We start from the raw sequence: 17,632 nt of genomic DNA, 5'->3' as shown, positions 1-17,632 counted from the left end.
CTTCACCTGTATGTGCCGGTGGCACTTGGGTTTCATTAACTTTGATAGTTTCGTCAAATAGTAAATGCTGTATCCATATACATAAATACAAGTAACACTACTTACCAATAACGTGACTTTTGGTGCTGCATGGTTTTGTGCAGTTCTTTTTTGTGTCATCCTGTCAGCGATGCTATTTGATTTATACAATTTTCAACTGCTTTGTTTTAACTTGTTTTGCCAGATCACGATTGGTTGGTGTAACATTGTTATACATGATAAACAGGCATTTATGAATTATGTAATATTTAAAAATATATCATAGAGATTTTTGATTAAATCGACACATTAGGTTTGATGAAAAAAATGTTTGGTTTATTTTTCCCCGTAAAGCCACAGTCAGAAACTCTCTGACAGAATCATAATGGTTCGAGTGCTGTTTCCGAATAGACTGTGGAATAATTAGCCAGTAAAACGCACGCAACTCATAGCAACGCGTTATGGCACGCCGACTGATAAGAAAAAAATAAACAGACATTTTCCAACTTTTGAGCTGTTCGTGACTATTTTTCACATTGTAATTTTATTATTTATTATTATTTTATGAGTTAAATTTATTTTGTTTTATTGACCACAAATATTATCATTGATATTTGTCTGAGAGGAGCACTTTTGATATATTTTGAAATAAATAAATAAATATATATATATATATATATATATATATATATATATATATATATATATATATATATATATATATATATAAAATATATACAAATATAAATATATGAAATAACTCTGCTTAAGCCACATTATATCATAATTTGCTAATTAAAGATGGACCAAGTTTTTGTTGACATTTGGCTCTTATTAGTCCCAACAGCACCATTGGTTTTGGACGATTTACTGTGAATAGACTGATGGACATGGTTGAAAGTGTAAAAATGTAGTTCTATTTTTAATATTAGTTTAGTAGTTACAAGACACAGCTTGACTGTCACATTAAAGGTGAACCCGCTACTTTTTTTTACTTTTTTTTCTCAGAAAAGTGATATTTATTAATATTACCACACAAAAAGTGCAGTAGTATCCCTTTTAGAGAGATGTGCAGAACTAGTTATGGTCTAACGTTACTCTATAGGGAGTTTGAACTCCCACCTCTCACTGTGAAGTTAATTGGGTTTGGTATTTGTCCGAAAAACAGTTTGAGTGTTATTGTTAATTTCTTATTATGTCTTGGAAAGTTTTTAATTCATAAGTGCAGATGGATGAACAAGGTTAAACTCTTGTATAAATCTTTAAAAATGTGTTAAAAAACAGAAAGCCCTCAAATGGATATCTATTTTTGATTTGTCTAAGCCCCTTTGGATTACATTTTATTTTGTATTTGTTCATTTTTTTAATGTAGGCCTAATTATTTGTAATTTTTTTTATATATTTATACTGGCTATGCTCAACCGAAGGATGAACAAATGTTATATTCAGAGATGTGATTATGTACCTCACTTGTCTCTATCATGGTTTGTATGTGCAAGCATGAAAATGCAGTAGTGCCCCCTGCTGATCATATATATAAAATGCATAAAATCCAACCATATAAAAGATTACTAGGAACATTCTTAAATATAGTTGGTGTATTGTAGCTGTCAAACTTACCCAGCATCAAAATGTTTTCTTCAGTTCCTACATGCTGTTTGAGCAAATGTTCAAATTTAGTGAAGTCTCCGAACCACTCGAAGCTCTCCTCCGTCCGGTACCGCTCATCCCAGTAATCCACGTCTTTATATCTGGCGTTAGAGTCCGGCAAATATTCCATCCTTCTTTAAAATATAAACAAAAGCCCCGCTGTTATTAAATTATTACTGGGTAAAAAATATCCGTTGCTGTCATGGCAACTATTGAGATGGTTTGTCTGCAAATATTGTCTGATCTGTAAATATTTTGCATAATACTGGTTCATAAACATTGATTAGTATGAGGTTTGAACTAAGTCAGCTGGCAAAATATAAAATAAACATCGCATACAGAGGCTCTTACCAGCTCAATATCTTTATCGTGCGTCTAAAACAGTGAATAAAATAATAGACGAAACCACTAGCTTGTATTTTTTAAAAAGATATGTCTGTTCTAGAACTGACAAGATATCCCACGTGTGTTTTCTTTTTCATGCACTCTAACCTCGTATGGTCATCGTGACGCCAAGAGTGGGAATGAATGATGTCAAAATAAAAGTTCAAAAAGATTTATTTACAGTCTATGGTATTTTCTTATAAATCTATTTTAATAGCCGAGTTTTCTATACATAAGTACACCTATTGCGTTACATTTTTACTGCTTTATGATCTCTTAATTTCTTTCCACAAATAATAATTCTCTCTCTCATTCTAATTCGAATTATATACCCCTGGCTCAGTGTGTTGTTTTTTCTCAGGCTATTTTTTTTTTTTTTTTTACTGGCTCTTTGTCTACTGTTCATAATTATATTTGTGTTTTTAAATTCTGTTTTGAGTTGTAACTGTATTTATAGGCCATATGTTCAATAAAAAAAATACGTTTAAATAAATACATAATTTAAAAAACATAAAATGTTGTTTGCTTAATATTATAAAATAAACTACTTTACTTACATACGAAACTATGATTCATTGCACTGGTTATTTTTGGTTTGTTTGTTGGTTGGTTCTTTCAATCACAATCAATCGACACTGGCCTATATCATCAGTTTCTAACTGCCCACAAAGACTATTATCAGCCTTTTAAAGCTTGATTGTCTCACATTATCTGCACTGTTCGCAGCTTGTCACTGTTTTATTTGCAGTCATTGTTATTCTGATGTCCACTGATGATGAGGATGATGATGATCATGTTAAGAAAACTCATGAAAACCTAAAAAAAGACATGACACTTTAAGAGACAAAAATGTTTATATATATCTATATATATAATATCGTTATTAGATGACTATATAACTGAGGCATTAACAAAATCGACAAATTCGATTAATTGTGCACCCCTGGGTTACACTTTATTTTAAGGTGTCATTGTTACAGTGTAATTATTTAAGTATATATAATTTACATGTATATAATTACATGTACTTACTATAGGGTTAGGGTTTGGTTTGGGGTTAGTTGCAAGTAATTATGCATAGTTTAGGCTACTGTTATTAAGCTCCTATGGTAAATACATGAAACACATATTGGCTATGTAACTAAAATATCTGTAAAATTAAGTAAATTAAATGTAAAAACTTAGTTGTTTAATTACCACATTAGTGGTATGGTAACTTATCCAGTTATTACGTGTTTAATGTAGCATTTTTACATTCACACGTGTAAAAAGATAAAAATATGAAAACCACTTTGCAGAATAATGTTGCGCCCTCTACTGATCAAGTTGAGTGTGGCGCTTGAGAGTGGGCGGAGTCAGATGTCGTACTTCCTTTGGCGCGCTGTGTGAAATTCAAAGCTGCAACTCAAACCGCTCAGTCAACCCAGTCAACTTTCTTCGGGTTAGTTCATCTGGTTAGGAGTTGGTCGGAATAAATCGGTCGTTTTACAAGGTGGGTTTGTTTTTGGGCCTTTCATATTACCTTTTTAAACCTTGAAAATGATCGTTTACTTAGGGAAATTTGAGTTTTGTCGTATTTTACTGTGGGTTAGCGTAGCATGTTAGCTTACCCTGTCAAACAAAACAAACGTTTATCTTCAGATTACTATCAAATAACGCTTGACTTTCTTTATTTTGCGTACTGGTAGTTAATTTGTTTCTATGTAAGACGGACAACTAACGTTATAAACGTGTGTATTTTTCTGCTTTGCCGTGACTTTTGCTCCTACAGATAAGCATTTATACTCACTGATGTTGTTTAGGCGTGCAGGGATGTCGTGGGATTTTATCGTGCCGGTTTGTTTGGGTGATCTCGTGAAGTCTGGTGCTGTTAACCAGTATGTGGTTCAAGATGTGCTGTCTGCTAAACAGCTCCCCTCTCACATCAACAGTAAGTGCTGCTGAGCTCGTTTCACTAATGCTGCTTATATCTGTACTGCAGTAATGACTTTTTCTGTCTCTTACGAAGGCTTCAAATCAGCACTGAGAAGTCAAGGGCCTCTGTGCATCCTGGAGCATTTTGACACCGCATACAGTGTTTTGCAGTAAGTGGGGACATTCTCATGAAGTTATTTAGACAAACATCAAAAGCATTTAGATCAACCCTATTTTTTTCTTTCTTTTTGCAAAAGCTGCATTATGAGCCCCCTTAAACATTTAGCCCATGATTTTGTCTAAGCATAATTTTCTGATTGCGTTTAGACATTGTCGCACAGTGGATGTGGCGGTGAAAGAAGACACGCTGGAGTTGCTGATACAAGGTTGGTATCTCTGAGTCAACCAAATTCATACTTTTAATTATGTGCAAAAAAGCAACTACATTTCCCACAATGTATCACAATGCTGTCTTTTCAGTGGTCAGGGGTCTGTCTGTTTCCCTACCGACTGTCCTCCTGTCGGGCTCTCTGTCAGCTGTGGACCGCAAACAGCAGCTTAATGCTGTGAAAATGAGTGTTTTTCTGCTCTGCAAACTCACAGAATCACTTGAGAGCGACTCGTACAGGGAGACTATCGTCACAGCACCTAGCAAGGTAAAGCTTAACCTTATCGTGTGTTTCATGAGTTGATACTATGCCCCATGATGAGAACAAGGCAAATATGAGCGTATTGGCTGGGATCTTGTGTTCTCTTGCTATCTGATTGGTGGGTAATCTTGGCAGAGCAGTGGAGTTTTGCTGTGCTGCTGTAAGGGCCCACCCATATAAATACCAGCTGTCATTCATAATACAATTCTCTTTTAGAAATGGACATTTGTAGCTGATTTGACAGCTTACAGTGTTTGTGTGTGTTTGTCCCTGAGTGTGTGTGTAAGTGTGTCATTTAGCAAAGAGTCACATATCCTAGTGGGCCAACCAGCTGTGAATGTCTTCTTTGGTAATCTGAGGGCAACAACTGTTGCTTCTGAGCTTGATTTTAGGTGTACAACATATTAAACGTCTCTGTGTTTCTTTCAGGGTCGTAAGAAGGATAAAGTCGCCGGAAAAGATCTCCTGCAGTGGGACAGTGAGAGGGAGACCGTTCTTCAGTGTTTGACTCAACTGCTACAGCTGGACATTCGCACTCTGTGGAGTCTGTCTCTAGTGGAGGAGGAATTTGTCAGGTAACACACGGTCTGGTGTCTTTGCTCTGTTTAATATTTTTATGCTTTGTTTGTCTTCATTGATTTGTTGGTTTATGTAGCTGCGTGACATGCTGTTGCTATAAACTCCTGGAAAACCCCACCATAAGCCACGTGAAGAGCAAGTCCACCAGAGACGCCATCATTCATGTGCTCGGAATCATGGTGAAGAAATACAACCACATGTTGGGTGGGTTTATATGCACATCACACACCCATGTGTGGGTTTGCAATGCTGTAGATGTTGAGCTGAGTGTGTTGTCCTGAATACATGCTCTGTCTTGTACAGGAGCATGTGTGAAGGTGATTCAGCTCCTGCAGCACTTTGAGCAGCTGGCATCAGTTTGTGCGCAAGCTGTGGCTGCCTGGAGCACAGAGTACGGGGTCAAGGCCATCGTTGGAGAGATCATGAGGTGACTTTTTGTTTTTGCTGTTCCTCTTGACCTGATTCAATCTGTCTTTGGTTACAATTAAATAATAAAATGTGTTCTCTATAGCAATGGTTCTCAACCTTTTTGACTCAATGGCCACTTTTGTAAAAGAACATTTAAAAAGAAACAATCCTATATAAGATGAAATGTATTTCTGAAACCTCAAAAATAAGGTCTAATTTTGAAGTTGCTTTTTTAAAAATCTCTTTTGGGTTGCATCTATCAAGCTACTGGTTATTTGAAATGTATTACAATTGTTAATTTACAGCAGTGTAACTTTAAATATAACACTATTACCATGATTGCACTGCTCATCTATTGATGATTTTCATCCTATTAAAAATGTCTGTGTTTATTTTCAGAGAGATTGGTCAAAAGTCAAGTGAGGAACTAGCTAGAGAAGGTTCAGGTGTGAAGGCTTTCTCCAGCTTTCTGTCTGAACTCAGTACTCTGGTACCCGAAACCATGATCCCCAACATCAGTGTTCTCCTGACACACCTGGAGGGAGAGGTACGGTCATATGTGTTCTCCATTGCATTGCTTCTGTCATTGGATTTTTGCCCAGTGATGAGACCAAGGCGAATATGAGCCCACTGAATTTGAGTCTGGGCTCTCCCGTGTTCCTATTGGCTGGTAATCTTGGCTGGTCAGTGAAGGTTTGCTGTCTTGCTGTAAGGGCCTGCCTACATTCATCAAGCCTCATCCTCCTTAATTTCTGTCCTTTAAAGATATAGGGGGAGGAAAAAGAAGGGGCTTACAGTTGTTTTGTGTGTGTGTGTGTGTGTGTGTGTGTGTGTGTGTGTGTGTGTGGGGGTCATGGGTTGAGCCTCAGTTCTCTGGAGTAATTCTGTTGGCGTTGAGCTCTCTCTTTGGTAATCTGAGGGCGACCATTAAAGAAATATTTTTATTTTATAGCTTAACTCTTTGTATTTTTTTTTTGTGTGTGTGTGTCTTTTATGCATTTAACAGCTGCTTTTATCCAAAGGAACTTAGAAGTGTGTAGCATAATAGTTTGTCAGAGCCAGTTTGCAGTATACAATGCCACTTTATTTGGGGGGAAAAAGTGTTAACATTATTGTGATTGGACAGAGTCCGAGTCTGCGAGTGGCTGTGTGTGAGGTTCTCGGGGACGTACTGGTCCGGGTTCTGTCTGGTGATAAGCTGGATGATTCTGCGCGTACCAGCCGAGATCGTTTTTTGGACACACTGCAGGAGCACATCCATGATGCCCACTCGCATGTCCGAGCACGTGTGCTGCAGGTCTATGCACGTATTGTCAACAGTAAGGTGAGTGGCTTGTGCTCCTTCATGACAACAGAAAACAAGGTATATTTTTCTTGAGAAATAATCATTCTTCTCCCTCTGACAGGCCCTGCCACTGTGCAGGTACACTGAAGTTATGGAGCTCACCGTCGGGCGTCTGGGTGACAAATCTGTCCATGTGTGTAAGAGTGCCATCCAGCTGCTGGCTGCCTTCATTGCTCATAACCCTTACAGCTGCAAGGTACAAACTTGCTCAAATAAAACATTTGGTAGATACCACTGTTCAAAAGTTTGCTGTCAGTAAATCTTTTAAAGAAATTATCTTACTCAGCAAATCATGCACATACGCAACTACAGGCGTTACAAATGCTGTTTTGGAATTTCTATTGAAATAATTTTAGAAAAACTAAGCAGCAGTTCTGTTTTCAGAAATGGTAATAAAAGAAATGTTTCATGAGCACCAAATTAGCATATTAGAATACTTTCTAAAGGGTCATGTTACACTGAAGACTGAGTAATAATGCTGAAAGTTATTTTGAATAATAATTTCTCACAATTTTAGTTTACTGTATTGATCAAATAATTGCAGCTTTGGTGAGCACTTTTAAAGAAAAGGAAAAAATCATTTCAAACTTTGGAACAGACTTACTTAATCAGTTAACAAAGATTAAATGTACATGTTTTTTGTTTTTTTTCTCCATATGAAGTTAAGCAGTGTAGACTTAAAAAAGCCCCTGGATAAGGAGATGGCCAAATTGAAAGAGATGAGAGATGCCCAGAAAGAGCAAGTGCCTGGTATGTTGCTTTTCTAACTGAACTGCTCCTTTCAGTCTTCAGCTATAGTCTGAGTCACTGTCACTATCAATTTGTGTTCAGCTATATGATTTTTAGCTTTATGTTTGTAGTTGCAGTGATCACTGCAGCCGATCTTTGGGAGGCAATGAAGCCTGAGGTGGAGATGACTGTGAAAGCACAGCTGGAGCCTGGAAGTAAGGAAGAAGAGGAGGTGGAGACTGGGGGAGAGGAGGAAAGCAGCGACCGGGACACTGCTATACAAATTGCACAGCTTCTCCGGGAAAGTAAATACAGGTACATGTAAATCAACACATATTTTCTCATACCCTTATTTCTGCACACAGATATGCAATGTGTGGTGTTTACCTGTGTGTAGGAAGGCAGTTGGTCTGTGTATGCGGGCGCACTCCCTGTTCCCAGAGTCATCATTCTTCTCAGAGCTGGCTGACTTGAATGCAGAAACGCTGATCAACACACTCGCAACACTTTTCAAGGGTATGTTTCTCGGTCCTTTGAAAAGTCTTCTTAAAAGACATTAAAATTCTCCTTTAGTAACTTTCATATTAAAGCATCTTGTTGAGTAGCACCATTTGTCTCACCTGCCTTGATTAGATGACAGGGTTCCTAGTCCAAAAAACATGAATTGTGTATCATGACATGAAAAAAACATGAGATGTGCATCTCTCTCCTCTCAGGTCCAGAGGAGGAGATGCCTGAGGCTGTGGCGAGCGACGCTCCACTCACCCCACAGAAAGAGGGTGGTGAAAATGAACTAAAAAAACAGGAGATGTTGGTTCAGTACTTAAAAGACACCGAAAGCTTTGCTCTACAAGTGGAAAGAGCCATTGCTGTCATTAACAACATGCTGTATTGGAAAACTACTACAGGTAATTACTATGAAGTCCCCAACTTTTTTTCTTGATGATGTTTTCCTCAAATATGCATTAAAATACAAAAGAAAATCTATGTTGCTACTTGTTTCATTGTGACTTTTAAAAGGATCGTTCACCCAAAAATGAAAATTTACATTAATTACTCTCTTGTCCTTCCAAACCCGTAAGACAATTGTTCATCTTCGGAACACAAATGAAGACCTTTTTGATGAAATCCTAGAAATCTGAGCCCTCCATAGACAGCAATTTAATTTACACTTTCAAGGTGCATAAAGATATTAAAAATATTTTTAAAATAGTCTGTGTGACTCCAGTGGTTCAACCTTAATTTTATGAAGTGACAAGAATATTGTTGCGTGCAAAAAAACAAAAATAATGATTTCATTCTGGCCTGTGCTAGTATTCTATGCTGTTTACATTGTGCTGCTCACATGAACCGCACCATCTGCCGTAGATTTTGAGTGGAAACCGCTGATACCTTTAAAGGGGTGATGAATTGAGAAATCAACTTTCCCTTGAGCTTTTAATATATAAAAGGTCATGGTAATATACGATTATCCTCTAAGTTTTTGAGCTGAGAACTTCCTTGTTAGTCAAAGAAAAGCTTTTATAGACACCAGGCCCAGCAAATGGTCTTGTGCTTCATACTTGCGTCATTGCGTGACAACACTGTCTCTACAGCGTGTCTAATCCAGGAGCCTCGCCCACCGACTCATGGAGGGCTTGTGCGAGCTAGCTAACAAAAATAAACAAGCAGAGGAAGATGGCAAGATATTGCGTTATTCCTGGTTGTGGAAGAACACAGTCGCTGCATAAGCTTACTTCTGATCCTAATATTAGGAATGAGTGGTTGAACTTTATTTTTAATGAAGTTCCAGCTCATGTGGGGAAGACATTCACTTGTTTGTAAACAAATCTCAGGTTGATGCTGGATTTGGATCCGACAGGAATGGTGCAACACACTTATGTAAGTAAATGATACTGCATTGTTATAGATCGTTTTGCTTATCTGTGCGTGTCTAACAGAACATACCTTTAGCACGCTGGACTCAGACATGTATGGACCAGGGCTCGCAAAGCCTGGCAGGCCGATGAATCTCAATTCCTTTCTTAAACTGTTGTCGTCTCTCGAGTCTCAACTTTTGAAGGGTGGCGTGTGCATGGTTCGCGCTTATATCATCTGATCTGGCTGGCTGTGTGTAATATAAAAATAATAGTCCAATCAATCACGGGTGTATGACAAATAAATCATTGTGTTTGTTTTATAAAGACGTTTACAAGCCCTGTGATCGAGAAAATCATTCCGGTTGCTGCTGCTCCTTCAATCTCTCCTCTCCCTCGTGAACTGACAGCAGAGCTGAAGCTCATTTAATATGCAAATCTTATCCAATCCTAACTGCTGGAGTTTACTTCCAAGTCTCCAGTGTGGCACGGCCATCAAAACCCAGCGTTTTGGAGAGAGCATCAACCAGTGTAGAAAATAGCCCATTACTTAATAGTTATAATGTTTTTGAATGTCAACCACATGCACATCCTTAGTTGACAACAGTATTTATTTATTTTTTATAAGCCAGTTCATGACACCTTTTAATATAAAGTTGACTGGTTTTCTCTAATTGGTCTCTCTCTCTCTCTCAGTTGTGCAGGAGGCCGTGCAGTTCTGTGTCACAGCATTTGAGTTTAGTGTGGCCGACTCTGTGTGTGGAGTCAGAAAGATGCTGCCTCTGGTCTGGTCCACTGATGTTACAATCAAGGACGCCGTCATCCAAGCCTATAGACGCATGTACCTCAACCCTCATGGAGACAACACCAGGTAAGCTAAGTTTTGTTTGCTCCTTAAGGTTAAAATAGTACACTGTAATGTAGCTCCAATGATCTCTTGTGTTTGTCTATCAGAGCAAAGGCTCAGACTTTAGTGGACAACCTGTCAGAGCTGATGGTCGATGCTTCATTGGGGACCATCCAGTGTCTGGAGGAGATTGTGAGTGTCTTTAGCCCCTCATGCAAGAAGTCACTCCCAAACTTTATTCTATTGAAATCTTTTTTTTTTTTTTTTGGTACAGGTCCAGGAGTTTTTCAGCAATGAGAGTGCCCTGCAGACTTCCGTGGTGCAGGTTTTGTGGGAGAGGTTTTCTGGTAAACGAGAGACTAAAGCACTTCACAGGAGAGCTGCAGTGCTACTACTGGGAATGGCAGCACGGTGAGACTGTCAAACTCTTAACACTTCCTGGATGTTAGTCAATTAATCTGTTTAACTGATTTAATGTCAGCATAATGCAATTTTTGCCCAATGATGAGACCAAGGCGAATGTGAGCTCTGGATAAGAGTCAGAGTTCTCCTGTGCTCCTGTTGGCTGGTAATCTTGGCTGGGCAGCGGAGATTTGCTGCTTTGCTGTAAGGGCCTGCCTACATCAAGCAAGTTCTTCCCCTCAAGCCCTCCTTTAGAGAAATGCAGGAGAGAGATGGGAAGGATAGTCATTGTGTGTGTGTGTGTGTGTGTGTGAGACGGACACGGGTTGAACCTCTGTTCTCTGTAATGTCTAATGAGCTATGAGCAGGTTCTTTGGTAATCTGAGGGCATTCGTGTCTTTGTCATGCTGCTTCAATAATGTAATATTTTGAGGCATGGTGTACATTACTTTGTCTAACTTTTTTTGTTTTTTAGTGCTGAGAGGGAGGTGGTTCTGAGTAATTTGGACACGCTCTGCTCTGTTGCTCTGGGTGAGAAGGTTGCAGAAGATTATCTGCTGGCTCGAGACTCTCTCATCACCATTGTTAATATAACAGACCATGTGAGGGTATGTATACACTAACATTCAAATGATTATGGGTCAGTAAGATTTTGTTTCCGGAAAGTCTCTTATGCTCACCAAGGGTGCATTTTCTTCTAAATATACAGTAAAAATTAGTATTGTGAAATAAATTTAAAATATTTAAAAATGTGACTGCAAAGCTAAATTTACAACGGCCATTACTCCAGGCTTAAGTTTCACTGAAATTGTGATCACTGAGCATATTAGAATAATTTCTGATGGATCACTTTTGTATGTTCTTGTGTTTCAGCAATCCAAGGGTGTCCCCTTCAGGCTTCCTATGGACCACCATCTCTTCAGCTGTCTGTCCCAGACCATTGCTGATGGTATGTGTTCTTCTTAGCTTTTTTTGGTGTTCGTTAAAAATCTGTTGAAGCTTGATATAACATGGTATTCTCTCGTTTCCCTCATCTGAATCTATTTCGTTTTTTCTCATTAATTTCTCCTGTTTCATAACCGCTGTATCTTAATTTGAACAGGAGTAGTCCAGTCTGACCCCCATTGGCAGACCTTCATGGAACAGGCTGTCCGTCTCATCTACTTCTTAGCAGAATCACCTGATCAGCTTTGTTCCCGACTCCTCCAACGCTCTGCTCGTCTCCTATTGGAACAAATCACAGAAGGCAAAGATGCCAACCAATCACAACAGCAAGAAGGCATGTCCCAGGGCTCTGAGGAGCAAGGTAATGTGGACACGAGATGTAACATTTTGCATAAATTTAGAAAAAGTTGGTCATTGAGTTTTCAAAAGAAAATCTTTACTTTTATTCAGCGAGGAGACATTCAATTGATCAAAAGACTTGTTTTTTGAAACTATGTAAATTCTATTTCTATTCAAAAAATGACAGTTAGTGCAACTATTTCAGCATTGATTAATGTTTAAGCACCAGCATATTAAAATGATTTATGAAGGATCATGTGACACTGAAGACTGGAGTATAATGGCTGCTGAAAATTCAGCTTTTCCTTCACAGGAATGTACTGCATTTTGAAATATATGGAAATAGAACTTATTCTAAGTATATTAGGGATGCAACAATGGTAGTAGTATGTACCTCAATACATACAATACGTACAATCAATACGTACCTCGGTTTTCGGTTCGGTTCATTTTTTTTTTTGCCATTTTATTCTTAGGCGACAGGAACAGAAAGAGGTTAAGATAAAAAAAATGATTGCAATACTCTTCCTTTATTTTACTTAAGACTTGAAAAACCTTACTTAAATTTAACTTAACTTAAAAAACACATTGTACGCATTCCTAGTGTATTGTATAATATAAAATAAATTTATATATAAAGATTTGAACTGGCAGCTCAGAGATGTACAGCAGTATTTAAGTATGAAATTGAATGAATAAATGTAGGCTAAAATTAAAACTACAGTCTTCAGTATACAATATACATTGACTGAAAGCTACTGTACATACATTATTCAAGAGCAGTGAGTGATTTTTCTCTGTTTTTGTTTTATTAAACATAATTTTAGAGGTGAACTGTCCACAATCACTAGGCTGCGCTGCTAAGACTTGCTCGCCTACAGACCCATGTGATTTTACTTTCACTTCAGACATAACTGACTGTTTAAATATGTTAACCATGTGTGTATTTGACAGTATTAGCGCAGTAAGACTACTTCCAGTAATTGCGTGTTTGACAGGCTTTTAGCGCGCACTTTCAGAGCATGTAAAACGCAAATGAAATGTTTAATCATCAAGGCTATAACCGTCTAAACACCCCCTAACTTTAGTGCATATGATTGGATATTTGCTCATATCAGCGTGTAGACTCACAGGTACACTCAAAAAGAGGCAAAATAAACAGAGAGGAATATTTCAAACGAAGAGAAATATAAATAATTAATTACATGAAAAACCGAGAAAACCGCAATTCGCAAGCGCCTATTGAACCGTGAATGCCGTACCAGACGGTTCAATATTATATTGAGAATTGTGGCATCCCTAAATGATATCAATATTTCAGAATTATGGTTTCTGATCAAAAATGCAGCTTTGGTGAGCATAAGAGTCTCAAACTTTTGCAGTCAATAAGATGTCCTCATTCTTTTTCTAGTGAATTGCGTGAGCTTGGCCCAGGTGCTGTCACTGTGTGGAGCTGTGGCCTTCTGGCAGGTATCTCACCTTGAGAGGAGTGTCAGCGCTGAGCTACGGAGGAGGAGAGGAGAAAAGGAAGAGGAGGAGGAGAAAGAGAAGGCACCTGCCAACAAAAAGGTTGATGAAGAGTGGCACCTGATTGGTTGTTTCCCGTTTCATGCACAATCACATTAAAGTTTTCCATTGTAATGCTGGCTTGACTGATTCGTCTCTTGCTAGGCGGCTAACGACAGCTGTGTGGAGGAGGAGCTCGGGCTAGTTGGCGCTTCAGCTGAGGATACTGAGGCGGAGTTTATCCGCAAGATCTGTGAGACTGAGTTATTAGCTGGTGAGCACATCTAATGAAACTCTTTTTCACTATTAATGTTTTAGCTCGGCAAATTAAATCCTCATAAACATTGTTTATTTGATGGGTTTGCCTTTTTGACAAAGCACTGATCACTGTTGGGGATTATTTAATTTTTTTGCACAGAAGGGAACATGTTGAGTGCATTTCTGCCTCTGCTGGTGAAAGTTTGCAGCTCTCCAGGCAAATATTCCCACCCTCAACTCACCACTGCTGCCTGCCTGGCTCTGTCTCAGTATATGATGATCAGGTATTTCTATTATGTTTTACACTACAGCTGAGGTCTTCACAGGGCACCCGTGGACCCGGGATCCGACCCAGGACCTGTGCGGGTTCGGGTCTATATTTTAAATAGTCAGTCGGGTCCCAATCTATTACTTTGGGTCTGTTAATGTTGTCGCATGTAGTCATGTTAATGTAATCCTTCAATCGGACTCGGCGAACACCTGGCTGCGAGAGTCAGCACGGCTTGTGTGTTTTGTGTAACTTACAAATTGCTAAATTAGGATAAGAAAAGTGTGAGCCGGGAAATGAGGTTTAGAAATAGCCTACACAACAAAAACACAAGTGCGCTCTCTCTCAGCCGTTTAGAAAGCGGGCAGATTTAATGCATGCGTGCGTTAATAATGTAATCAAGAATATATTTCAAATCAGCAACAAGACCTCAGATGAACTGTCACAAATATTTTCTGTGATGCTCAAATTGCGTTAAAAAAGCTCATATTTCGGGTTGCTCCAGCTGACGCGCGAGTGCAGTCTCAAGCGCGTGTCATGTTTCTATGGCAACCCAAGCTTCCGCAGTGACTGTAATGACTTTAAAAATAATATGAATGAACCGTGTTTAATCGTAAATTTCTGCTAGTCAGACTCGGCTCAGAGAGATTAAGGCAAATAAATAATGCTAACGTAAGCGGCCATGGCACTGAACGAGCAATAGTTATTAGTTCAAAAGGGCAAACACTCTAAGTTATTATGTGAGTTAACTCCTAAATCCGTCACTGTGAAATAAAATTGACTTTTAGCTACAGCTGAAATGATGAGTGAATTAAGCATGCTTGGAAAAATTACAGAGGAATATTGTAATGCATTACAATCAAGGTACAAGGAAGGGAGACAACGGCTATCGTTAGGTAGGCTGACTGAGACCGTTATTTTTCGCAGCTTGTTAACAGCAGTTTATTGTGTAATATGAGAAAATCGGGTCCAGTCGGGTCTGTGTCTTCCCGCCGGGTTCGGTTCCAGCTATCAAATAATAGACGGGTCCATGTCGGTTCCGGGTACTATATTTTTGGCATTTCTCGGATCTGCACGGGTCCAGTTTTCTAAATAATAGACGGGTCCAGGTTGGTTCTGTGTAGAACATCGGGGGTCTCTCCGGGTTCGGGTATGAATTTTTGGACCCGTGAAGACCTACACTACAGTTCAAATGTTCGCAGTCTATGTTTTAAAGTCGGTTATGCTCAAAGGCTGCATTTATTTTTCAAAATTACTTTAAATACATTTTGAAATTTGATTAACTCCTTTTATGGCAAATATTTTGTTACATTATGTTCTTTACTTTTAAACAGGTGATTTTTTTTTTTTTCTTCAGGCAAGCAGTATTAACATCCTCTGTTTATTTCTCTAGTCCTGTTGTTTGTAACGACAATATCAGGCTTCTGTTCACGGTGCTGGAGAAATCTTCACTTCCTGTTGTCAGAGCCAACACAATTGTTGCTCTTGGTGACCTGACCGTCCGCTTTCCCAACATCCTGGAACCCTGGACGCCCAACCTTTATGCCAGGTAGCTCCAAGTCAAAAGGTCTCACATGAATTTCTGTCTGACTGAATTTCTAATGTTTATTACTGTGGTAATTTGTGATCAATATTGTAACTGATTTGTCTTAAGGTTGAGTGATGAAAATGCATCTGTGCGCCTGACGGCCATCACGGTTTTGACACAGCTGGTGCTGAAGGATGTGATGAAGGTCAAAGGTCAGGTCAGTGAGGTTGCAGTGCTGCTGCTGGACCCCGTGCCACACATCGGCAGCCTCGCTCTGAACTTCTTCAATGAGCTTTCTGCAAAGGTAGCTTTTCCACTGCTCTACACACTCACACACCCACACCCCTCATATCTCTAAAAACGAGAAGGCCGAATTATAATACTCTGCCTATATCTTCAGGACAACGCAATTTACAACCTGCTGCCAGACATCATCAGCCGTTTATCTGATCCTGAATGTGGAATGAAGGAGGAGGATTTCAACACCATCATGAAGTGAGATCTCGTTAATGCTGCTATTGCAGTTTCAATTGTTTTGCATGACAAACCACAAATGACTTCTATTAAACTTTCTCAGACAACTCTTCTCCTACATCACTAAGGAGAGACAGACAGAGAGTTTAGTGGAGAAGCTCTGCCAACGGTTCAGAACTGCAAAGTGAGTATCACACAATGAAAAACATTGATAGAGCAACATTTCTATTGTGAGTTTGGGCTGCTTGACATGATCAATCTGAATCTCCCTCTTATGTGTAATGTCTGCAGGACCGAGCGTCAGTGGGCAGATCTTGCTGTGTCTCTTTCCCTGTTGTCTGTGTGTGAGCGAGGTTTTAAGAAGCTGCAGGAATGCTGGGAATGTTACAGTGATAAACTTGCTGAGCCTGGAGTCTATCAGCCTCTCTTGTCCATTGCAGCCAAACTCCGTAGAAGAGCAAAACCACAGTTTAAGGTACTACATTTGCGGTGGCAAACCAGTGTATTATACATACACACGTGCACACACAGCATTGATTGTGACTTTGTAACAGGTTGCTATTTATTCTAGTATGTTGAAAGTAGCTGTTTGTTTAGACGCAGGTTGAAGACTATGAGAAGCGTTTGACGGCTGTTCACACTAAAGGGCTGGAGAATGTGGAGAGCGAGGAGAGTGAAAAGCTGACCGGAGAGACACAGAGCCAAAACGTACATACGCCACGGCCACTCAAGAGTGTGCGCAGAACCACCAGAGGTGAAGAGTTAGGCTCATTTTTCTAACAAACGTGCAATAAATAATTCTATGATAAAATGTCTCATTGGGCATCTCAATCTCCTTTAGGCCGTGGTAAACAAAAGTTGGATGACAGTGACCTTGTAACCCCAAGAATATCTCGTTCTCGTCCCAAACCTGCCATCACCTTCACCAGTGATGAAGAGGAGGAAGACGGTCAGTCACTTTGACAATCTTTTTTGTTTCTTTTATATCTCTTAATTAAATGTTTATATGGGCACTTGTACTCAGTCATTAACATGCTTCAATCTGATTTATTTTATTTTTTGCAGATGCTGTCATGGCTGAGAGTGAGACTCCTAAAGTGACTACACCCATTGCCCGCGCACGACGCACTCGCCTCAGACACTGAGCACTCTTCTTTTTTTTTTTTATGTACTTTTTAACATTTTAATGGTTGATTTTATATGTATGTATGTGACTGTCATTTTAAATGTTTAGTATTGTAGTTCCATCAGTATGGTATGTTTTTTAAATATATGTATTAAACATTTTTTAACTACAAAAATGGCTTTGAAGGTTCATGTTAGCACATAAAATTGTCCTCTTTTTATGGAAGTGCTTTTAAAATGGAAGTTTTCACGTCAGTTGAAGTTTGACAAATCTTAACTTTTCTTAAATCCATGAATTAAATCTTAAATTCAAAGAATTGTCAATAATGTATGTGTACCGTGAATGCAATGTGAGTAGCTTTGGATAAAACCGTCTGCCAAATGCATAAATGTAAATTAGCATGTAC

At 38.9% G+C, this 17,632-nt stretch overlaps 2 protein-coding genes, 1 long non-coding RNA gene and 3 other non-coding genes across 9 annotated transcripts in view; 4 read left to right on the top strand and 2 right to left on the bottom strand.

Annotated features, from left to right (window-relative positions):
* The window catches only part of ece2a (endothelin converting enzyme 2a), a 101,658-nt gene extending 99,510 nt beyond the window's left edge, over window positions 1–2,148 (bottom strand). For both annotated transcript variants that reach the window (XM_067453285.1, XM_067453286.1), the window contains exons 1-2: window positions 2,020–2,148; window positions 1,639–1,802 (exon numbers count right to left, since the gene is read on the bottom strand). In XM_067453285.1, the coding sequence (XP_067309386.1) occupies window positions 1,639–1,798 (160 nt within the window). In that variant the 5' untranslated portion in view covers window positions 1,799–1,802; window positions 2,020–2,148. The remainder of the gene's footprint in view (window positions 1–1,638; window positions 1,803–2,019) is intronic.
* A 1,246-nt stretch (window positions 2,149–3,394) lies between these two features.
* On the top strand, window positions 3,395–17,411 carry ncapd2 (non-SMC condensin I complex, subunit D2). 2 transcript variants are annotated; one of them, XM_067452636.1, is made up of 32 exons: window positions 3,395–3,544; window positions 3,855–3,982; window positions 4,061–4,136; window positions 4,294–4,352; window positions 4,447–4,622; window positions 5,046–5,191; window positions 5,272–5,399; window positions 5,499–5,622; window positions 6,003–6,150; window positions 6,730–6,927; window positions 7,010–7,144; window positions 7,611–7,698; window positions 7,809–7,992; window positions 8,075–8,193; window positions 8,394–8,585; window positions 10,230–10,404; window positions 10,488–10,572; window positions 10,655–10,791; window positions 11,258–11,390; window positions 11,656–11,731; window positions 11,885–12,088; window positions 13,478–13,635; window positions 13,738–13,846; window positions 13,991–14,114; window positions 15,492–15,647; window positions 15,753–15,930; window positions 16,027–16,121; window positions 16,204–16,284; window positions 16,392–16,575; window positions 16,698–16,854; window positions 16,942–17,049; window positions 17,166–17,410. In XM_067452636.1, the coding sequence occupies exons 2-32, from the start codon at window positions 3,865–3,867 to the stop codon at window positions 17,243–17,245; spliced, it is 4,131 nt and encodes a 1,376-aa protein (XP_067308737.1). In that variant the 5' UTR covers window positions 3,395–3,544; window positions 3,855–3,864; the 3' UTR covers window positions 17,246–17,410. The 2 variants fall into 2 exon arrangements, with proteins under 2 accessions (XP_067308737.1, XP_067308736.1); XM_067452635.1 differs by having other exon boundaries at window positions 3,415–3,544; window positions 3,824–3,982; window positions 17,166–17,411.
* LOC137090426 (small nucleolar RNA U85) lies at window positions 4,665–4,979 on the top strand. The gene has a single exon (XR_010907862.1). It is a non-coding gene; the product is annotated as a small nucleolar RNA U85 (small nucleolar RNA).
* LOC137090427 (small nucleolar RNA U85) lies at window positions 6,200–6,526 on the top strand. The gene has a single exon (XR_010907863.1). It is a non-coding gene; the product is annotated as a small nucleolar RNA U85 (small nucleolar RNA).
* LOC137089142 (uncharacterized) lies at window positions 7,855–8,416 on the bottom strand. Of its 2 annotated transcripts, none has more exons than XR_010907640.1 (3): window positions 8,298–8,416; window positions 8,065–8,219; window positions 7,855–7,969 (listed from the first exon to the last, which is right to left on the bottom strand). It is a non-coding gene; the product is annotated as an uncharacterized lncRNA (long non-coding RNA). The 2 variants fall into 2 exon arrangements; XR_010907639.1 differs by having other exon boundaries at window positions 8,065–8,222; window positions 8,298–8,407.
* LOC137090425 (small nucleolar RNA U85) lies at window positions 10,877–11,172 on the top strand. The gene has a single exon (XR_010907861.1). It is a non-coding gene; the product is annotated as a small nucleolar RNA U85 (small nucleolar RNA).
* Window positions 17,412–17,632: the final 221 nt, after the last annotated feature.

The sequence above is a fragment of the Pseudorasbora parva genome, chromosome 9 (assembly GCF_024679245.1).
Source record: "Pseudorasbora parva isolate DD20220531a chromosome 9, ASM2467924v1, whole genome shotgun sequence".
In the NCBI taxonomy this organism is placed as follows: domain Eukaryota; kingdom Metazoa; phylum Chordata; class Actinopteri; order Cypriniformes; family Gobionidae; genus Pseudorasbora; species Pseudorasbora parva.
The sequence above is the reverse complement of the archived record's forward strand: the minus strand, read 5'-3'. Positions and strand labels throughout refer to the sequence as shown.